The following is an 18,261-nucleotide window of genomic DNA, read 5'->3' on the forward strand; positions in this document are numbered from 1 at the left end:
CGGATCTCTGTGAGTTCCAGGCCAGCCTGGTCTACCAAGCAAGTTCCAGGACAGCCTCCAAAACAATAGAGAGAAACCCTGTCTTGAAAAAAAAAAGCAAAAAAAAAAAAAACAGAAAAGAAAAAAAAACAATGGAATCTTGAAATTTGCAGGCAAATGGATGGCACTAGAAGAAACCATCCTGAGTGAGGTAACCCAGTCACAAAAAGAGAAACATGGTATGTCCTCACTCATTTATGGTTTTTAGACGTGAATCAGGGGAGTGCCAGCCTACAATCCCACTTCGAGAGAGTCTGGGAAACAGAAACTTCATCCAGAGACTGATGAAAGCAGAGGCAGATACACACAGACAAACACTGAACTGAACTCCTGGAATCCAGTGTCAGAAAGAGAGAACTGATGAGCAAAGGAGTTAAGACTGGGCTGGTTTAACCCACAGAAACAGTTGACCTAAACAAGGGGGAGCTCTTGGACCCCAGATTGATGGCTGTGTGGAAAGCATGGGACTGACCCAGACTCTCTGAATGTGGGTGTCAGTGAGGAGGTCTAGGTAATCTATGGGGCCTTTGGTAGTATTTATCCCTGGCGTACAAATAGACTTTGAGTGCCCATGCCACAATGAGGGATGCTCTCTCAGCCTGGCCTCATGGGGGAGGGCCTAAGCCCTGCCCTGGATGACATGACAGACTCTAGAGATCCTCCATGGAAGGCCTCACTCTCCCTGGGGATTGGAGTGGAGATTGGGTAGGGGACTTGGAGGCCTGGTGGGGAGGGATGGGGAAGAGGGGAGAGAGAGGGAGCTGGGATTGACATGTGAAACAAGCTTGTTTCTAACTTAAATTAAAAAAAATACTGAACTCAAAGAGTTTCTGCTGTGTACTATTTCTAGGATGCAGGATACAGGAAACCAAATTGGACTGACAGGAAATGACCTGAAGGCAGGATTACATACATCCTGGAGTCCTTGGAGTCTTCACTGTACCTAAAAAGGCGTCAAGGGATAATTGTCCCACTAAAGTAGACAGAAGTCATTTTGCAACCAAAAAAAAAAAACATAAAATGTGCGGTGGTTGTTCACACTTTTATAGCAGCATTTGGGAGGCAGAGGCAGGCAGATGTCTGTGAGTTGGAGACCAGCCTGGTCTACAGAGTTTTACAGGACAGGCTCCAGAGCTACACAGAGAAAACTTGTCTCAAAAATAAATAAATAAATAACACATCATCTCCTGTGCATTCTGTATCACAGGACTCACAGATACAGCCAGGTTAATATCTGGTTCTCTGGAAAACAGGATGTAGGAATAAAATGTCTCATTGTCTGGTTTAAGACTGCATTGATTTCTGTGCCTCATCATTTAGTGAACAACTGACCAGTCCTCTGCCTTTCTACCCCCACCCCATCCCCACTGCTGTCCCACCCAAATCTCAGGCCTCGCCCCTCCCAAGGTCAGGCTTGGTGAGAAACAGATGCAGCAGGAACCACCTGAACAGGCACAGTGACCGGTAGAGTCTGGTAATGGTGCTGGGGTGCTGAGTTAGAGGGAACAGGAAAGATGGTCAAACACAGAGGGGAGATAGATAGTATTGTGCCAGCAGACATTGCTGGACAGCCACCATGTAGTTGCTGAGAATTGAACCCATTCCTCAAGAGAAGAGCAGAAAGTGCTCTTAAGAGCTGAGCCATCTCTCCAGCCCCTGTAATGGTCGATCGTCAGCTTCACACACTGGGGAGGGAGAGCCTCACCTGAAGGATTGCCTGCATCACATTGGCCTGTGTGCACAGCTGTTGGGCATTTTCCTGGTGATGGAGGAGGGTCCAACCTACTGAGGGCAGTGTCATCCCCAAACTGGATAGCATGAGCTGGATAAGCAAGCATCCCTCATTGTGTTCTGTGAAAAGCTCTTCTAGTGATTTCTCAGGGATGGGTTATAATCTGTACGATAAAATAAACCATTTCTTCCCGACTTTTGGTAGTGGTGTTTATCACAGCAACAGAGAGCAAACTTGGAAGGTGCTTCAGGAGTCTTGCTTGTCAGGTTTTTTTTTTTTTTCAGATTTTTTTTTAATTAATATTTTTTTTATTTTCCATTTTAAATTTAGATAAGAAACAAGGTTGCTTCACAAGTCAGTACGAGGTCCCTCTCCCTTTCCCTCCCCTCCTCCCGTGCCCTCCCCCCATCCCCCCCCCCCGTTATCCCCTCATTCCCCCAGGGAGGGTGAGGCCCTCCATGGGGGTGTCCATAGTCTGTCATTTCATATAGGGCAGGGCCTAGACCCTTCCCCAAGAGTTCAGGGTGAGAGTGCACCTCACATTGTTCTATGGGAGTCCAGAGACCGTGTGTATACTTGGGATGGGTACTGATCTGCTGTCCAAGGCTCAATAGATTCCCTAGGCCTCCTCACTGACACCCAGATTCAGGGGGTCTTGATCAGTCCCATGCTGGATTCCCAGGCTGATGCCTGGAGCTTGTCAGGTTTTTGTTTAAGATGCTGTTGACTGAACCTAGGGCTTTGACCAGCCTAGACAAGCTGTTTACAGTAAGTGTCATCCCAGCTATTGAGTGACCTCATCTTTTAAGAGATTATAGCGTCCATATCATATATCATACAGGTGTGGGACTGGGGTACAAGTGAGAAGATGAATGTAAAATGATGGGTGGTAAATGTTGAATAATATTTTCCTAAGGGGGGGAATCTTCAGTTGTTTTGGCTCTTTCATGTCTGTTATTTTGTAAATTAAATACATAAAAAGAGGGATGGAGAGATGGCTCAGAGATTAAAAACACTGGCTTCTCTTCCAGAGGTCCTGAGTTCAATTCCCAGCAACCACATGGTAGCTCAAAACCGTCTGTAATGATATCTGGTGCCCTCTTCCATCATGCAGGCACACATGCAGACAGAACACTATATACATAATAAATAAATCTTTTCAAATGCATAAAAAGAAAATGAGGGGCCTGGAGAAATGGCTCATTATCGCTCAGGGCATCCAGTGGCTGCTCTTCCAGAGGTCCTGAGTTCAGTTCCCATCACTCACATGACAACCCAAGACCATCTGGAATGGGATCTGTTGCCCTCTTCTGATGTGCAGAGATACATGCAGACAAAGCACTCACATACATAAGTAAATCTGTGCAAAAACGGAAAAATGAGGCTCTGGGGAAGGAAGATTATCAAGAGATATACTCCATGGGGACAAAGGTTAGCGGAATCGATTCCATCTCCCCGTCCATCCCACGTGCTAGTGATTGTGGACGCATTTGCTTATTGTGGGCCAGATACTCTGCTATGTGACTCACTCTTCAAAACCCACTGAAGTAACTGTTATTCTAACTTTTAGTTTTTACATGGTTAGGCTAGCCTCCGACTCACTATGTAGGCATGGTGACCTTGAGCTGCTCATACTGCTGTCATCAACCTGAGAGTTAGGAATGTGTGTATGTATCACCACACCCAGTTTATGTGCTAGGGATCTAACCTAGGGGCTTCGTGTCACCAGGCAGCCATTCTACCCACTTGCTACATCACCAGTCAATGCTTATTTATTCAAAAAAATGCTTGAAAGTCACGCAAAATAACTTAGGTTCACCTGGTTAGTAAGTAGTAAAACAGACCGAAATCCACTTCTATTTCCAAAGTTTCAGTTCCATGCTATGCTCTATTTGTAGTAAGTGAAAATGAGAAAAAAAGACTTTCTGCAATGGGTGGGCTGGAGAAGGCTTTTAATCCCAGCACTCGGGAGGCAGAGTCAGTTGGATCTCTGTGAGTTCAAGACCAGCCTGAGCTAAAAGAGCTAGTTCCAGGACAGACTCCAAAGCTACACAGAGAAACCCTGTCTTGAAGAACAAAAACAAAACAAAGATTCACAACCCTGAATCTCTTAGGAATGAATGACTGGTCAGCCCCACCACTCTGCACAGCCCTGTGAGCTGAGGCTGCTCCGGAGGCCCGGACAGGGCGAGCATGAGTGGAGCATGAGTCTTCCATGTGCCTCACATTTCAGGGCACACTGATTCTTTCCACTGAAGCAGTGATCAAAGGAACACACCAGCTGAAGAACCCACAGGGAATGAACTGTTTTCTCTTTACAAGCCAGGTTCAAGGTAGGCGTCCCCTTCTGAGAGCTAACATCAAGTAGAAATTCTTACAGCACAGTAGCATAAATCTCCTACTTATATTCACAAATGCGCAGGCCACACACTTGGTGTGCTATTAAAAATAATTTATTGTTTGGTTAATAAGAAAATTCATGTATGCTATTACTTACATTGTTCAAAATACCAAATTGCTCCAGTCAGACACAACCATCTGGAATTATAGGTAAATTATAGATGCCCTTCTAGCCATTCCCTGAATTTGTGAGATCGCATTGCTGGCCCTCCACAGACCATTCTGGTTTATTACTTCCCAGCTGTCTCTTCTTCTGGGGGTATGAAAAGGAAGGTGACACAGCTATGCCATCAAGAACAGCTTCTTAGCTGGGTGCTGGTGATGCTGGCTCACACCTTTAATCCCAGTGCTTGGGAGGTGGAGGCAGATGCATCTTAGTGAGTTCAAGGCCTACCTGATCTACAAAGCTGGTTCCAGTACAGCCAGGACTGTTACACAGAGAAACCAAAAAAAAAAAAAAAAAAAAAAAAAAAGAGCAGCTCCTCTTGAAAAAGCCTTTCTTGTGGAGGATGGCAGCTCTCAGGGACCCAGCTCATGGATGCTGACGGCTGGTCTGTAAACAGCACCATGCAGCAGGGGACTGGCTGTAGACACTGCTTTGTCGCCCTCTATAGGATGAAACCCATCAGCTTCCATTAGCCTGAAGGTCAGGGAAGAATCCTTAGGGATCTGAAAAGAAACAAATTAATGCCAATGGAGAGGAAGAAAAGGTTATAAACATCAGCCTACCCACTAAAAACCCAGCATAGAGCAGGCAAGGTGGCACACACCTTTAATCCCAGCACTCGGAAGGCAGAGAGGCAGGCGGATCAGACTGTTCTATACAGAAAGACTATCTCAAAACAGACAAACCTAAGGCCAGCAAGATGGCTCTGTGGGTAAGAGGGCCAGCCCAGAGGACATGAGTTCCATCCCCAGAACCTACATTATAGAAGACAAGAACTGATTCCTGTATGTTGTTCCCTGACCTGGACATAAATGCCATGATACCTGTTCATCCATAGGCATACACAGACATACAAAAATAAATAAAATTCTAAAAATGTTAAAAATTACAGCCATGCAGTGGTGGTGCACGCCTTTAGTACCAGCACACAGGAGGCAGAGGCAGGTGGATCTCTGTGCGTTTGAGGTCAGCCTGGTCTACAAGAGTAAGTTCTAGAGCCGGGCGTTGGTGGCGCACGCCTTTAATCCCAGCACTCGGGAGGCAGAGGCAGGCGGATCTCTGTGAGTTCGAGACCAGCCTGGACTACCAAGCGAGTTCCAAGACAGCCTCCAAAGCCACAGAGAAACCCTGTCTCAAAAAACCAAAAAAAAAAAGAGTAAGTTCTAGGGCAGCTCCAAAGTCACAGAGAAACCCTGTCTTGAAAAAAAACAACAACAAAAAAGTCACTTGGGGCTGGAGAGATGGCTCAGCTGTTAAAGGCTGGGCTCACAACCTCAAAAAAGTCATATGTTAAGTCTAGAACTGTCTCTTTTGTTATCCACCTGACTCCTTAGTCTAACAGGAAACTGAATCTGTCATCTAGCTTTTGTTTTGTTTTTGTTGTTTGGAGTTAGGGTTTCATACCTGTGGTCCAATCTAGCCTAGAAGTCACTATGTATAGAGACCGGCCCTGAGCTCCAGGCCACCCTCTTTAATCAGCCTGCTGAGACCTGGGATCACAAGCATGAGCTACTACCCCAGGCTAGACCCTTCTGTCTGAAAAGAAGTCTACCTTTAGCAACAGGGCTCAATGGGAACAGTCCATTTGCAGCTTCTGAGCACCAGACCTCGGTCACTGTGGGTCTATTAAGGGCAGTAACTCTCCACAGCGGGAATCCAGCTTCAAGCAAGCCAAGTCATCCGACCTAGTGGGTCCAATGTTCAGGATGGCGATTGGGAGCTTCTTCTCCCAGGCAGTGAGGATGAACCTGTAGCCAGAGTACACCTGTCCAGATGGAAGACAGTTTTTGCTTTAGATCCAGGGAAAGAACCACCCCATAACCTCAGAGATAAAACAAAATAAAGATGAGAAGGAGCTGAGGGGCCAGTAAAATAGCTCAGCAGGTAAACTTGTGACCACGCCAGAGCTCAATTCCCAAAACACATGATGAAAGGTGAGAACTAACCCCCACAAGTTGTCCTCTGACCTACACACACACACACACACACACACACACACACACACACACACACACACTCACACACACACACACACACTCACACGTGAACACCAAATAAGAGGAACCACTAGGACTTCTCACCCTGTAAAACGGGCAAGGGCAGCCGCCGCCCTGAAGGAGTCAGGTACCTGCAGGGACGATCCAACCACCAGCAGGGAATCAGCCTCTTTCACACGCCTGTGCACAAAGTCAACCTTGTCTGGCTTCACTGTGTCCCCAAAGAAAACGACATCTGGTTTCAGAGGGCCACCGCAGCGATCACAGGACGGGACCTGAAAGCTCCGGACCTGCTCCTCCGTGAGGAACACATCACCGTCCGGGGCCACACCCTGCGCCTCAGCGCTCCAGCTGGGGTTCAGGACTTGGAAGCGGTCCTGCAGCACCCTGCGGGGAGTCTGTTCCCCACATTTCAAGCACAGGACTCTAAAAGCAAATATGAGACCTGCTAAGTATAGTTCCTGGGTGGGATAATGCAGGCAGAGCAGACCCAACCATTTTTTTTAAAGATTTATTTATTTATTACATATACAATGTTCTGCCTACATATCAGAAGAGGGTACCAGATTGAATTGCAGATGGTTGTGAGCCACCATGTGGTTGCTGGGAATTGAACTCAGGACCTCTGGAAGAGCAGTCAGTGCTCTTAACCTCTGAGCCATCTCTCCAACCAGACCCAACCATTTTTAACTCCCCATAAAAAGGCACTTTCTCTTCCTAGTAGGACAGGAATGTTCACTTTCGTCCTCTCCTCTGCAAACTTTCGGCAGTGGTTCTCAACCTGTGGGTTGCAACCCTTTGGGGTTGAATGACATTTTCACAGGGTTTTGCATAGCAGATACCCTGCACATCAGATATTTAAGCTATGATTTCATAACCATACCAAAATTGTAGTCACGAAGTAGCAACAAAGATAATTCTATGGTTGGGGGTCACCACAACGTGAGGAACTGCATTAAAGGGTCACAGCCTGGGGCTGGAGAGATGGCTCAGCGGGCTGGAGAGATGGCTCAGAAGTTAAGAGCACTGCATGTTCTTCCAGAGGACCTGAGTTCAATTCCCAGCAACCACATGGTGGCTCACAGCCATCTGTAATGAGATCTGGTGCCTCTTCTGGGGTACATGCATGTACACAGATAAAAAAACTGTATGCGTAATAAATAAATAATTAAAAAAATAAAGGCGTGCGCCACTACCAATAGGCAAGATTTAAAAAAAAAAAAGGGTCACAGCCTGAGGAAGGTTGAGAACCACTGGGCCAGACCAACAATGCACTGAACTGATGTTTGTTTACTCCATTTGCATTTTGCTAGCTTGGTTTTGTGTCCTTTTTTGTTTGTTTTTTGTTTTTTGTTTTGTTTTGTTTTGTTTCTCGAGACAGGGTTTCTCTGTGGCTTTGGAGGCTGTCCTGGAACTAGCTCTTGTAGACCAGGCTGGTCTGGAACTCACAGAGATCCACCTGCCTCTGGCTCCCGAGTGCTGGGATTAAAGGCGTGCGCCACTACCAGCCCAGCTGGTTTTGTCCTTAATGCATCAACCTATGCTCTGCATTTCCTTAGTACTCAAACCCGTGCCCCTCCCCACTAGTTCTGTCTGTCCACTGTCACTGTCACTGTCACTGTCACTCCCTGTGAAGACACCTTTTAAAGGATGGGGACACAGCTGGTTGACAGAGTGCTTCCCTGGTATGCACAAGTCCTGGGTTGGTTCTCCAACAGCTCACAGACACGGTATGGTGTCCCATGCTCACTCGTAACCCCAGCAGCCAGGAGGTCGAAGCAGGAGGATCAGAAACTCAAGGCTGGGTTAAGGAAGATGTCTCATTGGAAAAGCACTTGCTATGCACATATGAGAACCTAGGTTCAGAAGCCCAGCACCCATGTAAAAGGGAAAGCCCATCACCTCAACTCTGGGGAAACCAGAGGGGGGGGGGTTACCTGGGACCTGCCAGATGATTGCTTTGGTGGAGACTAGACACTCGCTTCCACCTCAGGTCCCCATGTGTGCACATATACACCCCAATATACACAAACATAGAGTGTCAAAGTCATCCACAGTCACCAGCAAGTGGGTATAGCCAAATATACACAAACACTAAGTGTCAAAGTCATCCACAGTCATACAGCAAGTTCCAGAGCAGCTGGGGATGCAGGAGGCCCGGTCACATTAAAAAAAAAAAAGGAAAACCAGGAGTCTAGGTGTGATGGTGCACACCTTTAATCCCAGCACTCTGGGAGACAGGCAGGTGAATCTCTGAGTCTAAGGACAGCCTGGTCTACATAGTGAGTTACAAGTTACCCAAGGCTATGACTTAGAGAGACACTGTCTCAATACAAACTAGCAAACAATAAAACACATAAGAAGAAAGGAGAAGTGACCATGTTAGGGAGTTAATTCCCCAACTGTGAGCTGGACCATGATGGGATTGGAGACGGTTCCTTAACACCCTAGCTTTCTTCACTTTTGGTAAAATAATCTTTTTCCTCCACCCAAACTCAGGGTTAACAATACTGCTCACCACCTCATGGTGGCTCTTTCTGTACAGTTGCAATAACTCTGAATTTTATTCTACACTGGAAGTCACTGCAGGATGCAGCCCCACTCACACGTTTTTTTCTGCTGCTGGGAAACTGAACCCAGAGGCTTGCACATGCCAGCTCTACACCAAGGACACGAGTAAACCAGAGAGCACCCTTCCTTGGCTTGCCCCCTCCCCTGCTTCTGTCCCTACCTCCCCTCTCAGTTCACTAGGCCTAACTCCAAAGTCAAGGACTTGTTCAGGAAGCCTTTGCTCTGGAAGTAGGACAACCCTGGTCAAGACCCTTCGCCTCGGGAACCACACGCCCTCTGGTGGCCAAACCCCGTACACTCCTGCACCTGTGCATGCATCCATGGAGCTCTGTCAGCCGCCGATTCCCCGCCTTGGAGTGCAGCGCATCGACATTCTGTGTCACCAACCAGTGCAGCTTCCCAAGCTTCTCCCAGTTGCTCAAGGCCCAGTGTGCAGGGTTGGGTTGGTGAGAGGAGAACTGAGGCCAGCCCACAAAGTTTCTGGCCCAGTACCGCTGGCGGACTGGAGCACTGCGGATGAAATCAATGTGTTGGATGGGTCTCCGGTCAGTGCGGGCGTAGAGACCCACCTTTTCAGACCTGTAGTCTGGAATCCCAGACTCGGTGGAGATTCCTGCACCTGTCATCACTACAAGCTTCTTGGAAAGGGTAATGAAGCGCTGTAACTCTTTGATCTTTTCAGGGTCCAAAGGAGGGCTTGGTGGCACAAATAACTCAGTAGGTCCTTGAGAACGTGGCCGGCTGAGGTTTGTCATCCAATGGCCCTTTGCTGACCTGAAAGTTAATCCACTCATTCTCCTAGAGAAAAAGAAATCCATGAGAGAAGCTGGGTTTTACCAAGAAAGTTAATCACCAACTAAGGGATGGATAAAAATGTATCTACCCTCTGCAGGAATACATTCAGCTATGAAAATTTGCCAGAGTGGCCCATGCCTGGAACTGCAGGACTCGGGAGATGGAATCAGGCAGGTTATGGGCTATTCCCAGCTAACCAGAGAGTTAGAGGTCAACCTGTCCCATACTCAAAGGAAAGAGAGAGTACATAGGAGTTGGGGGATTGCTAAGTGTAAGAAGTCAGTTACAGGGTTGGAAAGATGGCTCAGAGTTTAACAGCACTAGGTGCTCTTCCAAAGGACCAGGATTAAATTCCCAGCACCGACATGGTGGCTCTCAGTGATCTGTAACTCTCAATTCAGGTTATCAGACACCCTCTCCTGACCTCTGCAAGCAAAGGGAACAAAAGTACACAGCCGGGCACTGGTGGCGCTCACCTTTAATTCCAGCACTCGGGAGGCAAAGGCAGGCGGAGTTCTTTGAGTTCGAGGCCAGCCTGGTCTACAGAGACAGTTCCAGGACAGCCTCCAAAACAATACAGAAAAACCCTGTCTCGAAAAAACAAAAAGCAAAACAAACAAACAAACAAAAAAGTGGTACACAAATGTATGTGTAGACAAAATACCCAAATGCATAAAATTTCATTTAATTTTTTTTAGTATTTTAAAAACAACCCCCCCCCCCAGGGCTGGAGAGATGGCTCAGAGGTTAAGAGCACTGACTGCTCTTCCAGAGGTCCTGAGTTCAATTCCCAGCAACCACATGGTGGCTCACAACCATCTATAATTCAATCTGGTGCCCTCTTCTGGCATGTACATGTAATAAATAAATAATTCTTTAAAAAAATAAAATAATAAAAAAAACAACCCCACCACCGCACCCTCCCACCCCCTGCCTCCTGCCTCCCACCCCTCCACCCCATTTCGGGGCCCTGGTTGTCCTGGAACTCACTCTGTAGACCAGACTGGCCTCAAACTCACAGAGATCCGCCTGCCTCTGCCTCCCCAGTGCTGGGATTAAAGGTTTGCAGCATCACACCCATCTACTTAACTATTTTTTGTTCATATTATCTCTCAAGGGACTATAACACTACTTGGGTTAAATCAGAGTTATTACCTTCTCTTTTCTTTTCTTTTCTTTCTTTTTTTTTTTTTTTTTCTTTCCTTGAGACAGGTCCTGCCCGGGCCAAGGATTACCGGGGCACACCCAGCTAAACCGGAATGATCTTATTTCTCCTTGAGACATTTGAATTCTAGTAGGTAAGTTTTTTGATTTGTTTGTTTGTTTTGTTTTGTTTTCCTACATGGTGTTGGGTATCAAACCCAGGACCTCTGCGACACTATGCAATCTGTCATTCTATCACCGAGCTATACTCCAGCCCAATATGGCAGATTTTCAGGACCTTGACCTGATCTTTCAGGCTTTTGGTTTTATTCGTGTTTTCCCATACACACCTCAATTCCTTCATTTACCCCCAAAATATCTGTTTACTGTGCATTGTAAATTCTGCTGTTTGAACACAGAAACACACACACACACACACACACACACACACACACACACACTTGCCTGTCAAGTTTTCTAGTTGTAAAAACAAGTCTTCGACACAATGCAGAAATTACCTAGCGGCTTCCTACACATGAGTCAGGACCCGGCTTTCTCCGTGACATTCCGCAACTGCACGTGAACAGCTAAACATGCTGTTTTCTTTTCCTCCGTGCCCGCACAGGAACAAAGAGGACAAATGGAATCCCTCGTAAAAATGCAAGGCTGGGAACCTAAAGCCGATCAGAACACCACTTACCTACCACAATTTTCGCCCAACATTGGGACTGTCTTGCTACGTGTGCATCTTGGGAAGTGTAGTCCGTGAAAGCAGACATAATTGGAAGAAAACTACAAGTCCCACAACCCTGCGGGTCTCCCACTCTAAGGTCCTACCGCGGTCGTCCCCTGACTTCCGTTTGTCTTTCCTGGTCCGCTCAGTTAAGGTTCCGGATATGCTGCTGACACCTGAGACAATAAGTGCCTTCTGGGGTTTTTGTGTTTGGTTGTTTGGTGGTTGGTCTTTCTGTGTTGTGTTGTTTTTTTTAAGACAGGGTCTCATGCAGCAGGCTATGACTCCAAATTTCTGATCTCCTTGTGAGGTGCTAGGATAACAGGATAGTCCCACCATGCCCGGCAAAGAAATGGTTAATTTCCAATGTCCTGCGTGCACGATAGCATCTAAACAGCCCTACTTTAGGAATTCATTCTGGGTTTTTTTTTTTGTTTGTTTGTTTGTTTTTTAGGCAGAGTTTCTCTTTGTATCTCTGGCTGTCCTGGAACTCAGTATATAGACCAAGCTGGCCTCGAACTCAGATCTGTTTGCCTCCTCCTGAGTGCTGGGACTAAAGGCATGTGTCACTATACCCGCCTAAAAGACACTTAATAATATAAAAGTGACTTGTTTTCTTCTTTTCTTCCTGTTTTGGGGTGGCTTTTTTCTGTTTTTTCTTGTTTTGTTGTTTGAAACAGGGTTTTACTATGTAGCCTTGGCTGGCCCGGAACTTGTTATGTATACCAGGTTTAACCTAGAACTCACTGAGATTCGCCTGCCTCTGCCTCCCCAGAACTGTATAAAGGCATGCACCGCCATGGTTGACAGAACTGACTCACTTTCCCCTTCCACTGCAAAACAATTAAATTCCCTGCTGAGTTAAGCATGGATTAGGGTCTGCCAGGTGACTCAGCAGGTAAAGTGCTACACAGGCCTAGCAAGCAGACTTTGATCCCTGGGACCCACAGAAAGGAGAGAACAGACTCCACAAAGTTGTCCTTTGCCCCGCATTTTTATTCTTAAAAAAAAAATGGCTCACGGGTGCTAGAGAGATGACTCGGTGGTTCGCAATTGCGGCTGAAGCATGAGGACGTGAATGTGGATTCCAGCACCTCCTAACCTGTCATCCCAGCACACAGAGGGGAGCAGAGGGAAACAGGATTGCTGGGCTTGTTTACTCTCAGCCTGGTGGAAGTATGTGAGCTCAGGGTTTAGTGGGACTTTGCCTCAAAAGGAATAAAGTAGGAGGTAATAAAAGGGGATTCCCGGGGCTGGAGAGATGGCTCAGAGGTTAACAGCGCTGACTGCTCTTCCAGAGGTCCTGAGTTCAATTCCCAGCAACCACATGGTGGCTCACAACCATCTGTAATGAGATCTGGTTCCCTCTTCTGGCATGCAGACATACATGGAAGCAGGATGTTGTATTAATAAATAAATCTTTAAAAAAAAAAGGGGGGATTCCCCAACACTCCCCCGTGGCCTCCAATGGCTCCCCTACACATATGCTCACATGACACACACACCAGACAATCAATATGGATTATGAAGAAATATGTCCATATATTTGAAAAATGGAGGTTTCTGAAGTCAGTATGAACAAATCCAAGTATAAAACATAGAGACAGCCGGGCTGTTGGTGGTGCATGCCTTTAATCCCAGCACTCGGGAGGCAGAGGCAGGCAGATCTCTGTGAGTTTGAGGCCAGCCTGGTTTACAAATGTGAGTTCCAGCACAGCCTCCAAAGCCACAGAGAAAAAAAAACATGCCTCCAAAAAACAAAACAAAACATAGAGTCTTATGCACTCACTCTCTTGACCAGAAAGCACAGAGATCCACCTGCCTCTGCCTCCCAAGTGCTGGGATCAAAGGCTCAGCTACTGTTGGATTTCTTTTTCAAGACAGAGTCTCTCTGTAGAACAGTCCTAGCACTGTCTCTGTAGACCAGGTTGATTCCAACTAACAAGAGATTCACTAGCCTCTGACTCTTGAATGCCGGGATTAAAGGCATGCACCACCTGCCTATACTGTTTGAATTTTAATAAGTAGCAAACATCAAATAAAATGGCCAACACCCCTCAGGGAAGAAGTCCAGACACGGGTTATGAGCAGCTTTCCACTCGCCAAAGTAAAGCAGGCAGAGAAAATGACTTCACATTTTATATGCTGCAGCATTTCTGGGGGATAAAGTCACTTAGCCTCTCTCCTCAGAATTACAGTATTTTCACAAAAGGGTTAGGAAGCCCACCATGCACAAACCTTGGGTTTCAATTCTCATACCACAAAGGGGAGGGCTTGGATGTGGTGGCCTTTAATCACAGGGGTGAATTCAATCCCTAGGACCCACAGAGTGGAAGGAGAGGACCTTCCCAGATCTACATATACATGCACACGCAAATAAATAAATAAATGTAATAAAAAACAATTGAAAGCAGGAGCTCAAACTGGTAGTTGCACATTAATATCAGCATTATTTATGTTAGACAAAAGGTTCAAACAACGCAAGTGTACAATCAGTGAGGGCTACTCGATGTGCCATTATTGCTAATTGAAGAATGAAGAGGTAAACAAAATCCCATTACATGGGAAATTATTAAGCCATAAGAAGCCGGGCGTTGGTGGCGCACGCCTTTAATCCCAGCACTCGGGAGGCAGAGGCAGGCGGATCTCTATGAGTTCGAGACCAGCCTGGTCTACAGAGTGAGTTCCAGGACAGGCTTCAAAACAATACAGAGAAACCCTGTGAGTTCGAGGCCGGGCTGGACCGACAGCCTCCAAAACAATACAGAGAAACCCTGTCTTGTAAAACAAAACAAAAAAAACAAACAAACAAAAAAGAAGGCATGAAATCCAGATGTGTATTACATTAAAATGTTATAGTAGGCGGGTGGTGTTTAATCCCAGCACTTGGGAGGCAGATGGACGCACACACAAAAAGTTGCAGTAAAGGACTGGAGAGAGATGATTCAGCTGTCAAAGCACTGGCTGTTCTTGTAGAGTGTGTGGGTTTGGTTCCCAGCACCCGCAAACGTGTGTGACTCCGTGATATCTGATATCCTCTTCTGACCTCCACAGTCATTCCCAGGGGACACAAATGTGGATGAAAACACTCATACCTTAAATAAATATTAACAATAATTCTCATTCTCTGTCTCTCTGTCTCTCTATGTGTCTGTCTCTGTCTCTCTGTGTCTGTGTCTGCCTCTCTCTCTGTGTCTGTCTCTGTCTATCTGTCTGTCTCTCTCTCTTTCTCTCTCTCGTCTTTTCTGACCTCGAACTCTACAGAGATCCACTTGCCTTTGTCTCCCAAATACTAGGATTAAAGGTGTGTGACACCACACCCAGCTTTAAAATTATTCTTACAGCAAGAGGAACACAGTCCTTATGTGTCTGAAAAGGGGCTAGAGAGCTCAGAGTTCAATGCCTACAAAGTTTTAGTTTGGGAAGATCGAAAGGTTCTGGAGATATAGGTTAATATAGTCAACGACACTTAATTTACTCTTAAGATAGTTAAAACTACATTTTATGTTATACAGACTTTACACACATACTTTATAGTGTATAAAATCATAAACAAGAAAGCCTCCTTGCAAAAGATGGTAACACTGAGCCAAAGGAACACCTGGACTCCAGCCCTTTTCTCCGATTTCCACTTGCACTCTCGGAACCGAGTCTATTAGCATGTTCGTTCCCATAATGCTTTGCGGCACGTCCTCCACGTAAACTTACTTAAATAAAACCAGTTATCTCCCTTCTACGTATCACAAAGAGAGCACCATAAGATTATAGTAGGTGGTATGATTTTAAGGGTAACAATAATTGAAGGTTTTTCCCATTCGCCCTGAAACCCCCTCTTTGAAATAGGACCCGCTCTTCCTAGGCATGATGCCCAGGGCGGGGCAATCTTTAGCTTTGCGCAGTGGCAGTATCGTAGCCAATGAGGTTTATCCGAGGCGCGATTATTGCTAATTGAAAACTTTTCCCAATACCCCGCCGTGACGACTTGCAATATAGTCGGCATTGGCAATTTTTGACAGTCTCTACGGAGACTGAATAATTCGGTTCAAAGAAAAAACTAGCAGGTTCCTTTTGATGACTCTAAAATCTCAAGTTGCTTTTACCTCTTGCGTTTCCCCCTGTCACCTTAACATACTCTTGGCTGCCCTGGTTTTATTCTTCTACTTTCTTGTTGTTGTTTTACAAGATAGAGTTTCCCTGTATTGTTTTGGAGGCTGTCGGTCCAGCCCGGATATCCGCCTGCCTCTGCCTCCGGAGTGCTGGGATTAAAGGCATGTGCCACCACCGGCTTGGCTTCTTAATTGTTTTTAAGGTTAATTTATTATGTATAGAGCATTCAGCCTTGGATACCAGAAGAGGGCACCAGATCTCATTATAGATGGCTGTGAGCCAACACACGGTTGCTGGGAATTGAACTCAGGACTCCTGGAAGAACAGTCCGTGCTCTTAACCTCTGAGCCATCTCTCCAGCCCCCTTACTGTCTTTTTTTAGTGTACATTTTTTACGTGTATGGGTGTTTTCCTGCTTATATGTCTGAGTGAGTGTCAGATCATGATATGGCCGACAGTTGTTAGCTTCCTTGCGGGTGTTGGGAATTGCACCTCTTTCTCTGGAAAAGCAACCAGTGCTCTTAATCACCGAGCCATCTCTCCAGCCATTATTATTATTTATTTTTATATCTAATCTGTTAACGTTTTCTGCTGGCGAGTCTGAAGCTATTTTCTTTAAAAAATTCAACCCCGCCGGGCGGGGGCGTTGGTGGCGCACGCCTTTAATCCCAGCACTCGGGAGGCAGAGGCAGGTGGATCTCTGTGAGTTCGAGACCAGCCTAGTCTACAGAGTGAGTTCCAGGACAGGCTCCAAAACAATACAGAGAAACCCTGTCTCGAAAAAGCCAAAAATAATAATAATAAATAAAAGTTCTCCCCCGCCATCCGTTCGTTTTAACACGTCTCCGTTTTATTGAGAGGTCTCTCACTAAATATCCCCCGGGTGGCTGAGAACTCGCAGCGATCCTCCTGCCTCCGCTGCTAGGGGGACAGACGTCGTTACGCGCGCACACACCCACCCGCTTCCCCACGGTCTCTTTCTGCATCCGATTGACCGACCGCTGCCGCTTCGGCTGGCTCACCGGCTTTCCCCAGCCGCGGTTGTGTCTCCACCATCGCTATGACGTTAGCCTTATTTGCATAAGAGTCCCCCAGCATCCCAAGCGACGTCCGCGCTGTTTGCAAATCACGAACCTCCGGGCTCGAGATGGCCCACGGACAGGAATGCGTCCACGCAGATGACGGAGACGGAACTGCCGGGCTCGGTCCCGTCACGCGGCGGTCGCGGGTGGGCCGGAGCTCACCGTGACTGAGATGGGCATCGTCCGCCCTGGGAAGCTGAGTGCGCCCCATCCCTCGTCAGCTTTGCGCAGTGGCAGTATCGTAGCCAATGAGGTTTATCCGAGGCGCGATTATTGCTAATTGAAAACTTTTCCCAATACCCCGCCATGACGACTTGAAATATAGTCGGCATTGGCAATTTTTGACAGTCTCTACGGAGACTGAATAATTCGGTTCAAAGATCAGATTGCGCTTAAGTTTACTTTCTAAAGTACTGATGTCTCTATGCTTGTATCCTTTGCGGTCATCTTTACACCCCGGTCCTAGATTTGTCCTCCAAGGAGTCAGTGTACTAAGAGGTTTTTAATGGGTTGTTTTGTGTTTGAACTCATTTTCACGTCTCTGAGTGTGTGAAGGCAGAAAAGGAATTAAAGTTTCTGTAACTTTTGTTTCTCTCTCTTTTTAGGAATTAAAGTTTCTGTAACTTTTGTTTCTTTTTTTTTTAAAGTAACATTCAAACAAACAAAAAAAAAACAGATCTACTCCTTAGCCGGGCGTTGGTGGCGCACGCCTTTAATTCCAGCACTCAGGAGGCAGAAGCAGGCGAATCTCTGTGAGTTCGAAGCCAGCCTGGTCTACAGCCTGAGTTCCAGGACAGAGAGAAAAAAAAAAAGTCCCCCAGCATCCCAAGCGACATCCGCGCTGTTTGCAAATCACGAACGTCGGGGCTCGAGATGGCCCACGGACAGGGATGCGTCCACGCAGATGCCGGAGAGGGAACTGCCCGTGGACGCAGAGGGAACTGCCGGGCTCGGACCCGTCACGCGGCGGTCGCGGGTGGGCCGGAGCTCACCGTGACTCAGATGGGCATCGTCCGCCCTGGGAAGCTGAGTGCGCCCCATCCCTCGTCAGCTTTGCGCAGTGGCAGTATCGTAGCCAATGAGGTTTATCCGAGGCGCGATTATTGCTAATTGAAAACTTTTCCCAATACCCCGCCATGACGACTTGAAATATAGTCGGCATTGGCAATTTTTGACAGTCTCTATGGAGACTGAATAAATGCGGTTCAAAGATCAGATTATACTAGTACTTATTATGCGTTTTTTCTGTATTTGTAGCCTTTGCGGTCATTTTTACACTTTGGCTTTAGATTTGTTTTCCAATGTTGCAGTGTACTATGAGGTTTTTAATCGGTTACTTTGTGATTGAACTCATCTCCACGTGTGTGAAGGCAGGAAGGAGTTAAAGTCTTCTGTGACTTTTGTTTCTCTTATTTTTTTTTTTAAGTAACATTCTTACAGCTCCCTTGCTAGGCAAATTTTCTACCTATGTCTCCGACCCTTTCCACTTTCAAACC

General features: G+C 46.5%; 1 protein-coding gene and 3 non-coding genes across 6 annotated transcripts; 3 read left to right on the plus strand and 1 right to left on the minus strand.

The window, feature by feature from the left end:
- Positions 1-4,616: 4,616 nt before the first annotated feature.
- Positions 4,617-11,652, minus strand: Sirt4 (sirtuin 4). Of its 3 annotated transcripts, none has more exons than XM_040731527.1 (5): positions 11,544-11,652; positions 9,212-9,703; positions 6,466-6,760; positions 5,890-6,102; positions 4,617-4,840 (listed from the first exon to the last, which is right to left on the minus strand). In XM_040731527.1, exons 1-4 carry the CDS (start codon positions 11,564-11,566, stop codon positions 5,950-5,952), a joined length of 963 nt encoding a protein of 320 aa, XP_040587461.1. In that variant the 5' UTR covers positions 11,567-11,652; the 3' UTR covers positions 4,617-4,840; positions 5,890-5,949. The 3 variants fall into 3 exon arrangements, with proteins under 3 accessions (XP_040587461.1, XP_040587462.1, XP_021088031.1); XM_040731528.1 differs by having other exon boundaries at positions 11,362-11,595; XM_021232372.2 differs by lacking the exon at positions 4,617-4,840 and having other exon boundaries at positions 5,963-6,102; positions 6,419-6,760.
- A 3,811-nt stretch (positions 11,653-15,463) lies between these two features.
- On the plus strand, positions 15,464-15,604 carry LOC121134079. Its single transcript, XR_005871108.1, has one exon. It is a non-coding gene; the product is annotated as a U4 spliceosomal RNA (small nuclear RNA).
- A 1,380-nt stretch (positions 15,605-16,984) lies between these two features.
- Positions 16,985-17,125, plus strand: LOC121134078. The gene has a single exon (XR_005871107.1). It is a non-coding gene; the product is annotated as a U4 spliceosomal RNA (small nuclear RNA).
- Positions 17,126-17,814: 689 nt separating this feature from the next.
- On the plus strand, positions 17,815-17,955 carry LOC121134077. Its single transcript, XR_005871106.1, has one exon. It is a non-coding gene; the product is annotated as a U4 spliceosomal RNA (small nuclear RNA).
- The last annotated feature ends 306 nt before the right edge of the window (positions 17,956-18,261 follow it).

The sequence above is a fragment of the Mesocricetus auratus genome, unplaced genomic scaffold (assembly GCF_017639785.1).
Source record: "Mesocricetus auratus isolate SY011 unplaced genomic scaffold, BCM_Maur_2.0 Super-Scaffold_100025, whole genome shotgun sequence".
NCBI lineage: Eukaryota > Metazoa > Chordata > Mammalia > Rodentia > Cricetidae > Mesocricetus > Mesocricetus auratus.